The sequence below is a fragment of the Lichenostomus cassidix genome, chromosome 11 (genome assembly GCF_008360975.1).
Source record: "Lichenostomus cassidix isolate B80296 chromosome 11, HeHo_3.0, whole genome shotgun sequence".
In the NCBI taxonomy this organism is placed as follows: Eukaryota; Metazoa; Chordata; class Aves; order Passeriformes; family Meliphagidae; genus Lichenostomus; species Lichenostomus cassidix.
In genome coordinates this window covers 2972925-2985230 of record NC_139492.1, presented here as the reverse complement: position 1 = coordinate 2985230, position 12306 = coordinate 2972925, and the positions used below count along the sequence as shown (strand labels likewise).

General features: G+C 46.7%; 1 protein-coding gene across 6 annotated transcripts in view; it reads left to right on the top strand.

Moving 5' to 3' along the window:
* Positions 1 to 10859, top strand: part of LOC146432060 (hepatocyte nuclear factor 4-beta-like) — a 34691-nt gene extending 23832 nt beyond the window's left edge. For 5 of the 6 annotated variants that reach the window (XM_085071431.1, XM_085071430.1, XM_085071429.1 and 2 more), the window contains 7 exons: positions 2484 to 2590; positions 3562 to 3717; positions 4228 to 4315; positions 5106 to 5258; positions 6847 to 7083; positions 7903 to 8016; positions 9095 to 10859. In XM_085071431.1, coding sequence (XP_084927557.1) covers positions 2484 to 2590; positions 3562 to 3717; positions 4228 to 4315; positions 5106 to 5258; positions 6847 to 7083; positions 7903 to 8016; positions 9095 to 9231 — 992 coding nt within the window. In that variant the 3' untranslated portion in view covers positions 9232 to 10859. The remainder of the gene's footprint in view (positions 1 to 2483; positions 2591 to 3561; positions 3718 to 4227; positions 4316 to 5105; positions 5259 to 6846; positions 7084 to 7902; positions 8017 to 9094) is intronic. The other variant, XM_085071433.1, reaches the window with a different exon arrangement.
* The last annotated feature ends 1447 nt before the right edge of the window (positions 10860 to 12306 follow it).

The following is a 12306-nucleotide window of genomic DNA, read 5'->3' as shown; positions in this document are numbered from 1 at the left end:
CCCCAATCACCTTGAGAAAGTCGTGTACCTTCCACTTACACTGGAATATTGAGCTTATCAGAGCATGAGGGAAGCACTGAAATATGTGCCATAAAAACACTCCGGGGGAAAAACAGGCTGAGGTTTCTTAAAGGAGTCTGTCGTGGGGACCAGGTCTGCCTGGGACTGCAGGATTTACATAAAATCAGGGGTGCAACTTGGTTGGAAAGGGAAAACTTGCATGTTTTCAGGTAATCAAAAAACCCCACACTGTGAGCACCTGGGATAAATCCAGGTGTAGAAACTTGGATGGGGATTTTCCAAAATAGTCAGTGATGATGCAGATTGGGTTAGGCTTGTTTCTCCTGAGTGCTGGATGCTGCCATTCTCCTTTCTGAAGGGTCAGAATTATGGTGTTATAAAACCCCTGAAGGGTCAGAATTATGGTTATATTCCTATAACCACCTTCACCTTCAGGCTGGGGATCCCTGGCTGACCCCTCCTCATGCATAAAGCAACTTATGCTGCTGTCTAAGGTGGGTTAGCAGAGCCTCACAAGGGCTGTGGTTGTTTTTTTTCTCCAAAATGATGACTAACTGCCTCTCTGTAGTGTCCACAGCCTGAAAATGCTCCAGGAATAAGTTTGTATGTTGCCCTGCTCAGAAATGGATGCACCCAGCTTGCAGGCAAGGCTGGCTCTGAGGTACAGAGTGAGATCCCCACAAACTGATCCTCACTGACAGCAAGGCTGAGCCCCAGATCTTGGAAAATAAACACTGAGCTCCTGTCGATAAGGGGAGGCATTGATTTCTGTCACTGCTGCTTGTTTTCTGCCCTTTCACTTTGTTGGCCTCTCATCGGAGGCTGGTTAGGAAACCAGAGCAGTGCTTTGCACGTGAGCTAGCAGAAAAACCCACCTTCCCTCAAATTGTGCAAAACAGTGCCCAGGTTTTTCCTTTGTGTGGATTCCTGGGAAAGAATTCTGTGCAAAAAATGATGCTCTAAAACAATACCCAGCAGAGAGGCAAAGTCTCAAAAGAAGGATGGCAAAATAGCTTTGCTGATCCTGCAGGAAAAAAAAATAATATATTGCTGGAAAAATCTTCTCCAGTGGCCACTTTTGAGACAAATCCTCACTGTTTTACAGCCAAGGGGTTAAAGCACAGAGTGAGCTGAGCTTTGGCAGCTCTGTTTGAGTCATTCTCCCTAAATGAAAGGAAGGCAGTCTGGGATTGCTGGATGGAGGAGGAGGGATGTGTTGCACTATCACCACATGCTAAATCTTCCTGCTCCCTCTGCTTTAAGGACCTGGTGAGTTCCTTTCCAAGCTGTTTGTAGCCAAGATCTGGGAGCTGCCAGGGAAACACTGACTGTGTTCAGCCTCCTTCCCCCAGCCCTGAGCTGCTGGACAGAGGCAAGAGGGCTTGGGGGAGAAACCAGCATTGAAAACAGCTTGGATTAAATCTAAATTCTCCTTTTTTTCTCTGCTGCTGTTTCACTCGATGGCTGCAGGGGAGGCGAGTCAGCTCCTGGAGACTGTGCTGCAAAAATAAGCTGAAGTGCAATCCATGCCTTCTGTTCCCTGTGCAGGGCTGATGGAGCTCAGGGCTGGATGTGGCTCTTGCTCCAGGGAAAAGGATGGTTTAAAGGGTGCAGTGGGCCTCAAAAATCACTGTTTTTTTCCCAATTCACCATGGCATGTCCAGAGTTTTCCGCCAGCAAAGAGCCTGGGCTGATCTTCACTCTGCTGTGGTCCCTGCAGTGTGTCTGAGGTCTGTGGTGTTGCTGTTATCACAGTTCAGGATGCTGAGATGATTCCAGCAGGGATTTGCACAGGGTTGGTGACAAACCCTGGCTTGGTGTTCTCAGCTATCACTGCTGTTGGGGTTTCAGACTCACTGAAATCACAGCTTGATGGGCAGGGCTGAGGGAATGATTTTAAGGGGGAATCAGTGAATTTAAGCTTCCTGAATGATTTTTCCACCTCCCGTGGGCAGTGATGTCCCTTGGAATCACCACTGTGGTGCCAAGGGGACACTTGGGGCTGCTCTGAGGTGGGATCTGGGATGGTTTTCCAGCCCTGCCATGATGCAGCCCCAGGAGCATCCTGCAGTATCAGGAGCTGAGCAGAGTAGTCTTCAGAAAGGGAACCAAAGGCCAGGGTTCCAGCAGTGTGACTACCTTGCCATGTGGAAAGGGGTGACACCAAATCCCTAAATTCCCCCTGAGCTGCACCAGACCCAGTGGGACCACCCAACATCCCACTTCCAAACAGCCTCATCTCCCTCTCGTGCTCAGTCCTCTCCCCCTGAAGTGGCCTTTTCCCTCCCCAGAGGTGTTTATTCCATCATCCAACAAGACTGCAGGAGCAAAGCCTCACCCACTGCTGCTTTTGAACCACAAGGAGCAGCAGCAGGCTGGGGGGAGTTTCTCACTGCCACAACCCCTGGGAGTTTCCCACTGGGAGTTTCTCTATGCCACAAGCACTTTCTCTCTGTTTTCAGCCGTGCAGAACGAGCGTGACAGGATCAGCATCCGCAGGAGCAGCTACGAGGACAATGGCTCTCTCTCCATCAACGTCCTCACCCAGGCTGAGGCCATGGCACAGCAGGTAGGACACGTGGGGACACCTTCCAAACGGGTCTGTGGCCCTCAGCAATTCCAGCCTGCTAAACCAGTGTTGTCTCTGCCCTCGGATGGCTCCTGCATGAACCCACAGGGGGGAAAATGCAAACTGTCTGACAGCAGACAGGAAAAATCCATTATCAAGGCAACACATCCTGCAGGGAGCAGCCTTTGGTGTGGACAAAAACCCAAAATTCCAAGGGCTGAGGGATGTTGCAGGTCCCCTTTTCCCACAGCCTAAATTTTTGCTGCACCCCTAAAAACTCACTGTGTTCACAGAGAGTTTTATCCTTCCTTGGCGCTCTCTCTGTCCTGCTCTGAACCAAATGTTCCAGTCATGGTTGATTCTATCTTTCCTCATAACTTCTTCATCAGAATACCAATTTCAGGGCAGGAAAATAATGTGAATAATTCCAATGGGCTTCAGCTGACGCTGATTGCTTTTTTTATTTCATGCTCCACCTTAAATTTCACCCTGAGCGTCCCTTTAATTCTTATGCAAATACCCTTTCTCCACTGAAACATACCCTCCAGATGTTGCACATTATATGCAGCAATGAGTCCACTTCCTTCTCAAAAATTATTATTTTTTTTAACCCTCTCCCTGCCACACAGCCCCTCAGCCATCAAAAAGGGTGTTTTGCATCCCTGGGGGAAAAAGGCTGGATGCATTTCCTGCATTTGGCTGGCTGAAGTGATGGATGGGGAGCTGAGGCACAGTGCTGCTGGCTCGTGCTGGGAATGGGAATGTGAATTTTGTCCTGAGCCAGCCTGGAGAGCGGGGAAGGAGGGCTGGGTGTGTGTTGGGACTGAGCACCACCTCGTGGAAGCTGCTCATGGGCTGTGTGTTGGGAACAGAATTGTCCAAACACAACGGGAATGCCTCCTCAAGGCCCTGATGGGATGGATTTTTGCCCTGGAGGAGGGTAAAGCACACCTGGGTGGTTTCTCTTGCAGTACCTATCCCTGAGCCCCGTGCACAGCGCAGACATTGCCATGAAGAAGGTTGCCACCATCAACGACGTGTGTGAATCCATGAAGCAGCAGCTGCTGGTGCTGGTGGAATGGGCAAAGTACATCCCAGCCTTCTGTGAGCTCCCCCTCGACGACCAGGTGAAAATGCAAATGCCCTAAAAACCTTTGGAAGGAATTCCCAGCTGGATCTTTCAGCAGGAGAATCTGGAGTTAACACGCAGATCACCCTGAGCAGAGCAAGAAATTAATAGCAGAGAAAGAGTAATGAAGCCAAGGGACTAATTAAAGATGACTTCAGTAGCCAAAGCCCCTCAAAATATGGAGTTGGTTGCTCCAGCCTGCAAAAGATCCACTCAAAAAAGGCTGATTTTGTTTTTAGTGGTACCTAGTAGTTGAATATAAAATCTGTTTATTCCTAAGAACTCGAATTGCTCAACCCTCTCTTTGCTCTTTTAGTTAAAAACAGCTTCTTAATTAGCTTGCCATGAATGCAGCACTTCTCAAAGTGAACATATATTTTCTAACCCCTAACAGAACTTTATCTGTAGATCTGCCAGATCTAAGCAAGCACCAAATTTGGCTTAATTAAACAGCCACAGCTCAGCATCCTCTGCTTTTGGAATATAACCTGATTTCTTTCCCCTGCAGGTTGCCCTGCTCAGAGCCCATGCAGGGGAACATCTGCTCCTCGGGGTGGCCAAGAGGTCCATACCATACACTGATTTTCTGCTATTAGGTAAAGTGGTCAAACACATTCCTGCTGTTTTAATTCACCCCTCCCAAGTCATTCTCAGGCATTTTGTCTCTCTGAATCCCCTCTGCACTCCTGGGCATGGGCTGCACTTCTGGGTGGAGAGTCAGTGCTTGAGAGAAGAGTAAAAAGTAAAAATTAAATTCATTGGGATTTTTAAAACTGCTCCCTCACTGCTTTGAAATGGTGGATGAGAACCTCCCAGTGTTTAAATGGCATCTCAAATTGGTGGCCTTGTTTTTGTACCTGAAATGGCCAAGGCACAGGCAATGAGGTATTTGGGTATGGATACTGAAAAACGTAGCAGAAATGTCGATTAAAAATTACAGTGCAAATAGGTGTTTCCTTTTCATGCAGCTCTCTGCCACCCCAGGTGGGATTGTTCTTGGAAAAAGGAGAATACTGACCCTGAAAGTCTCACATTGCAGAAAAGAGAGAGGGATAACTTTATTTAAGAAAAGAAAACACACCAAAAATAAAGCTGCTTACAAACAGATGCTCAGTGTAACAGAGGGCAAAGCAGAGCAGAACGTGGAGCAGGCTGTGTGCACAGTGTGGGTGCTCTGATGTGCAAATGAGATAATTAAGGACCAGGGAATGAGATCCAGGCTTGCTTCTCCCTCGTGGGTCAGATGATAAAGCTGCAGACTGGAAATCTGCTGCAAATGGCACTGGGAACAGGGAACACTCTATCCACTATCAGGGAACACTCCTTGGGGGGATGAGACCAGAGCTAGAGCCAAAACCTGATGGGGAATTGCTCTTGTGTTCCCAGGGAATGATTTCATCATCCCCATGCACTGCCCAGAGCTGGAAATCGCTCGTGTGGCCACCAGGATCTTGGATGAGTTGGTGAAGCCCTTGAGGGACATCCAGATCGATGACAATGAATATGCCTGCCTGAAAGCCATCATCTTCTTTGACCCAGGTGAGATTCCAAGGAGCTGGGGGCTCTCCAATAACCAGGAAAACTCCCTGGAAACAGCTCTGCATTTCCCCTGCCTGTCCTGTAATGAGCAATGCTCAGTAGTGCAGTTTTAAGTTAGAAGTGACTTATTCCTGAGTATTTTACTCTTTAGCAAGTATGAACTCCAGGCTGAGGTGCAAGGCTCTGCAGACCCTGGAGGAGCTCAGCTTTGGGAAAACCCATCAGTCTGAAAGGCAGGAGATGCTCATTAAGGACATATCTGCCTGTATTAATTATTTATAAGCAAAGTGAGCCAATGGAGCATCCATCAGAGAGCACATCAAAAACCACAGAGAGCTGGGCTGCTCAGAGTGCCCAGAAATGCCAGGGATCTGCTAATGGATCTTGCTGGGAACCAGCACTGAGCCAGGGCAGGGCTGATCCACACAGGGAGGGGAGCAGGGAAACACAGAGGCAAAACACAGCTTGTCTGGAGGCTTTGCTGTGTCTCATTCCAGAAGCACAGGGGGTTCCAGTGTGTATCCCCCTGGAGCTCTGAGATGGGAGAACAATCCCAACGCCCTTTTGTCTTCCAGCATGGAGAAATCAAAGTCTCTTCCATTAACTATTGGGATTTTTTTGCTGCATTCACTGATGAAAAATCAAGATCCAGGAGTTTTAGGAACGTCATGAACGTTGGCTCAGCAAAGCCTGCTGTGAGCAGAGTGAGGGTGCTTTCATCAAATTGATTTTGACAAATTACCTTCTCGGCTGATCAGTGTCTCCCTGCAGCTTTAGATCGATGTGACAGTGAGGTGCTGAGGTTTCAGCTGGAAGGAGGAAGTGTGAAGCTCCAGAGGAGTGAAGTTCATCCATGCTAACGAGCAGGAATGTCCTCAGAGCTTCATGCTGACATACAGTCATTTGTTAACCACTTTATCTCGTCTCTTGGCTCTACCATCCCGAAAATGTAGTGCCTGTGGATTCTTTGCAGACAGGGAAGGAAATGGTGCACTGATCCAGAAATCTCAGGTTTTGATAACAGCAGAGGCAGGAGTGGAAAGCTGTAAATCCCAGCACTTCACCCAACCCAGAGGCACATTTATTTGCTCAAGCAAAGCTGGACCATTGGTCCTTGAAAAAAGGGATTTAGCACAGGTCAAAGCCAGGGGAGCAAGACAAGAACCTGATGCTGCAGTGAGTGCAATCACAACACACAGGCACTGAAACTGCATGCATTTAATGGTGGTTGCTGTGACTCAAAGCTTTCAGGGGAAAATTCCAGGCTGTTTCCTTGGAAGGATAAATGTTTTCACTTCTAATTTTTTTCCCCTTTGCTAATGGCAGTGGGGAGACATATCCAGGTGAACCAAACTCCTATTTTCTTAGTGTTTCCCTTCAAAGTCTCCTAAATTGATGTTTCTCCTCCAGTCCTCACTGCTTCCCTTTCCATGTGAGATGTGAAGCAATGGCAGCCCAATCTCTCAGCTGATCTTAGCCACTCTGTCACAGCATCCCTGGCACCTCATCCTTTTGCCATCCTGCCCGACAGGGCAACATTTCCTCCCACAGACCAGCAATTAACTCCTTTTTTTCCCCCCTCTCCCAGACTGCAAAGGGCTGAGCGAGCCTGGCAAGGTGAAGAACATGCGTTTCCAGGTGCAGGTGAACCTGGAGGATTACATCAACGACCGCCAGTACGACTCGCGGGGTCGGTTCAGCGACATCCTGCTGCTGCTGCCACCCCTGCAGAGCATCACCTGGCAGATGATCGAGCAAGTGCAGTTTGTGAAGCTCTTTGGCGTGGCCAGGATTGACAGCTTGCTGCAGGAGATGCTGCTGGGAGGTAGGGAGATCTCCTGAGGAAATGTGGCAAAGCTGGGTTGTCTTAAAGCTGTTAAAGGGCTTTGGGTGTTGTGGTGTGGTAGGGAGGATGGGGGGAGTTGTTTTTAAACTGAAGGAAAGCAGGTTTGGATGGGATATTGGGAAAAAATTCTGCCCTGTGAGGGTGGGGAGGTCCTGGCACAGGGTGCCCAGAGAAGCTTTGGCTGCCCCTGGATCCCTGGGAGTGTCCAAGGCCAGGCTGGACAGGGTTGGAGCAACCTGGGATAGTGGAAAGTGTCCCTGCCATGGCAGGGGGGTGGAATGAGATGAGCATTAAGATCCTTTCCAACCAAAACGATTTTAAGAGCTGTAGCTTGAACCGGGATCCTTCTCCCTGCAGTCCAACCCCAGAGCTATTTCTTTCCAGCTGAGCTCTGTAAATCTGGTGAGATTTACAGCACAGGATCCACTCTGGGCTGTGGCACTCAACTTGGGCCTCCTACCTGAGGCAGTTTGAGGGAGACAACACATTTTTTGCCATCAACACGCAAAATTTATAACTTTTCTATGGGAAACAGAGATAGGAGCAGAACTGGGGACACAGCCTCAGACAGAGCAGCACAGCTGCAGATCAGCTGAAACCCCAGCCATCCCAGGAGACTGTTCCTAGACAGTGAGAGGCTGAGAGCAAAGAGGGCAGCAGAGGAAGGAAGTGAAGATGAGCCATTAACCTTCACCCACAGAGGTCTTCCACATCCTCTGGATGAAAAAGATTCAGCCCAGAGCGTCTGGCTTGTCGGGAACTATGCAAAGAATTGTCTGTTCTCACTTCCACTTGCAGGAACCAGTGCTGACCTCCAGTACCAGTCAGGACCTTCCAACCTCAACCTGGAGCCTTTGCCAGGACATGTCCTGCAAAGCAACATGAGCTCTGTGATTCACGCTGCTCCAGGCCGTATGTGCTCATTTTTACATTATTTACAGCCCATTTTTACCTTATTTACAGCCCATTGTTACATCATGAGTGTCAGCATAGCCAAGGGACTGGTGAGGAGACACAGTTCAGAAAAAAAAAAACGGGTTTAGTTAAGTGAATTTAATTTAAGTTCTTTCAGTTTCTTTAAATAAATTTAAGTTTAGTTAAGTCCTTTAAGTTTATTTGAGTAGATTGAAGTTTAGTTAAGTTCTTTAAGTTTATTTATAGAAGTTTAGGTGTTACACTGGAATCAGAGCTCTCAGTCCCCCTGGCTGACTCCATGTGATTCCAATGAGAAGTTAGGATTTTTAATGGTAGCATTGTCCAGGGAGCAGTTGAAATGTTAGTAAAACTTCACAAGATTGAAAAAAAAAATAAACCATGAAATCAAGATTGGGTGTTTCTATGGATGTGGCACCACTGGGCCATGTGACACCACAAAAGAGAACTGATTTTTTTTGTAGCAGGAGTTCCCTGTGGTTGTCACCAAAAAATAAGACCTGAATACAAAACCACCTTCAAGCACCCTGGGCAGTGCTGGGGTGTTGGTTAAAGCATTTCTCCCCTGTAGGACCCATGCTGTTAAAAAACCAAAATAGAACAGGAATTGTAATTTAACAACCACTGGTGTGCAATCACAATGTCCTGCACTCAGTCTCCCTCCCTCTGCCTGTTAAAATCATGCACCTCCTGGAGTGAATTTTGCTGTTTCTCAGCTATAGAAATGTTGGCATCACAGACTTTAGGTCGCTTTTATTTCATTTCCAAGCCCCTTCCCAGCAAAGGAGATTGGAGGAATGCTGTGCTCTGTAAAAGAGCTGCAGTGGGGTTGCAGGTTGAGCTCTCTGACACGGAGATGAAGGATTGAAAAGCAGCTGGGGACATTTCCCAAGTGCAAAATACAGAATGGACAGAACCCAGGAGGTCTGTGCCTCTTCATACACCACCAAGGAAGGACGAGACAGGAATCCTGCTCCTTGCTTTGTAGGCTGGTTCACTGATTCCCACTGAACAGCCTCCAAGTCCACGTTAATTCTGTTTCTTTTCTCTCCCACAGCATCTCCCGAGACATCCCTTCCATCTCCTTCTGCCAGCACAGGCAGTGAAGACTATAAACTAGCCTCTAGCTCAGGAACCAGCGCTGTGGCACAGCTCCTGCCTCACACAGTGATCCCCAAGCAGGAGATCTTGTAGGGAGAGCAGGAAGGAGAAGCTGGGAGCAATGTGGCAATAGTGCAGAGAGTGAACCAGGCCCTTTCTCTTTGCAGAGGCAAAGCACAGCAATCCCCTGCCTGCAGCCGGACCCGGCGCTCCCTCCCTTTCCCGTCCGTGATCCAGAGCCAGCCTGCAGAGGAGCCTCAGCACGGAATTCCCACTGTCATCACCACCCCATGGCACAAGGAGTGGGGTTTGTGCCCTCCTGGGTAGGGCCAGGACTGCCAGCTGGTTAGAGAAGGGATTTTCAGGGTGTTTGTCATCACTGCTCAGTGCCATCGCTCCCTCCATCATCCCCAGTGTCTTGCACAGCTCCTGGTAATCCAATGCACACAGAACAGCCTGAATTGGCATGGAATGCTCTGTTCCCATCACAAATTTAATTAATCACACTCCCATTTCTCCCGTCAAGCTTTAGGGAAAATGTCATCATGACCTTACAAGGCCTTCTTCTGCCCACAGGGGTTTTGTTCCAATAGAGCAGCCAACATTTAGCGTTGGTCAGTTGTTATTTATGATCAGAAATGCCAACGTTTTGGTAATTCCCATAATTTCTAGAATAGCTGGAGTCTGTATTTATGAGCCAGCTGATGGACTCTACTTTGTGAGGACATTTAACACAAGACAGCAGCAAAGATCTCTGCTGGTCTGGTAAATCCTCAAATCAAGGTGGATCCCTGCTTTGGATCTTCTGCAAACTTTCACTGCAGACATTTTTGGAAGAAGCAACACTCATTGCAAAAATGCCCCAAAATACCTTTTCCCTGTACACAGATCCTATTTTTCTGTCGTTTTGTATTCCTTTTTAATGTCTGCAACATGGCTCTAAATTAGCCCGGAAAAGGAAGAGACAGGTCTGTGAGCCACTCATTGAAAAATGTTTGTATTTAAAACAAAGTGCTTCAGCACTTAATGTAAAACTTAATCAAGTTAAATAAGCCCAGTGATGACTACACAGCCTCAAGTGTTCCAAAAGTACAGAGCTGATTGGAGTGAATGAGACCTTATTAAAAAGCAGATTATCACATTTCCACAAAACTTATGCTCACTTGTACAACAGCCTCTACCAGGGAGCTCTTGAGGGATCAGGAGTGGAGAATCCTTAGCTGTGACCTCTGCACCAATTCCCAGCCCAGCTCTCCCTGCTCATGGCCAAACCGAGGGGCTTTGGGAAGCACCTGGAGCTGCTCAACTGCAGAACACCCTGGAAACACAACCCCAGCAGCTGGAAGGTGGGAATAGCATCCTCTGTTTGCTGAAAGGGAAGTTGGGAAGAGCATCTGAACTTCCACCAGCAGGGGAATCTCAGCGTTGCCATTCGACAGCAGCAGAGAGATCTGAAAAGCATCCGATTTTCGGCTTGGATTTCACCTGGATCAGGATGTTTTCTTTTTCTCCTGCCTGGGATGAATTTGATCCGACGTTTGGTGCTGATAACTGATTGGAAACAGCTCGGTGTGGAGAGCAGGCTCCACTGCAGGCATTCCTGCTGCATGACAGATGCAATGCTCCCAGCTCCTCTTCCAGACAGTAAATGTACATTTATACCCATTAATGGTAAGAAAATAAATCTATGGGGGAAATAAATTCCGTATTCTCGTATTTCATGTGGACAGTTTGCCTTTCTTCTTGAATTCAAACCCGAGTTTCCAAGGTTCTCTGCTGGTTTCTCCAATACAAATAACTTATTTTTCATAAAACAGAATCACCTATGGCTGCAAAGCCTGGTTTTCACTGGATGCTGATGCAATTCACAAACTAAGAAGAAAATAAAGTTGTCCAGGCACCAGAGGATATCAGACTCAGCCCCAAGTGTTCAGGTGGTCTGGTGAAGGTTTGCAGCAATAATTTACTGTATAAAGGCCCAAAATAGAGGGTTTTGCTGTGAATCTTCCTGGCTTCCCTCTGTCAAACCCCATTCTAAATTAAACCAATATTCTTATGCAAGCACACCTTGGAAGTGACTATTTTATTGGAAATATTGGAATCATAATTTTGTTAATAAAATAAGTTCAAAACCATAATTTAAAAACATTTCCTTTGTCAGGTGCCAGCTGCTTATCAGAATGGGGCACCTCAGGCAAGAAAATCTAATTTTTTTCCCTCTAAGTTATCCCTTTCCTTGCCAATTCCAATATTTGGCATCTTTTACATTGAATCTAATATTAACTTTATGCTGCACTGTAATACGAAGAGAAATTGCAAAAATATTTTGGACGTGCAAAGTTTCACTGCTGTTATTAAAAAGCTCAGCCCGTGCTCCCTTTGATGGCTGCTGGAGAATTTCCAGGGCTCTGGTTGGGGATGACAGGAGTGAAGTGCAGCACAGCAGCAGATGTGCTATTAGAACACAGGCAGGGAAAAAAAAATTCAAGGCATTCAGAACTCAAAAAACCCACAACTAAGTGAAAGAAGCAAAATAAGAAATGAACAATCTCAATGAAAACTCACCAACCCACATTAAAACATAAAGTGCATTACGTGAATTGACCTGTAATCCTGCTCAGAAGGAAAAAAAATTATACAGAACCAATTCTGCTTTCCATTTTAGTGTTATTAACAGATCCCAGAAACATTTTACAGCTCAATTTCTCATTTCAAAACCCCTCAAGCCACTTTCTTTCTCAAAGAGCATCAAATACATTCACATGTGGAGCTGGTGCCAACAGAAAGAAGCAGAACAATTGTAGAAATTTAATATTTCTGCACAGGACAGGCATGAAGAAATCCATAAATGAATTCTCCCTAAGTCCAAGCCTTCAGAAAGGATTCCTGGAACAATATTGACACTACTAGAAACTAAACAAGAAAATAAAAAAAGGAGCTAAATTGTCAGGATCCATCTGCAGGGACATCTGTTCTCTTTGGAGAATAAACAAACTCTTCCCTAAAATACACATAAACACAACAAAATCATTAACCTGTGCAAAAATATCAGCAGCACTGGCACAGTCTGTGGGCATGGATTTGGAGCTGCTTTCTCCATAGAAACAGCAGTGTAAAAAAGTCTGACACAGAGCCAGGAAAGCATCTCCATGTATTTTTTTTAGAATT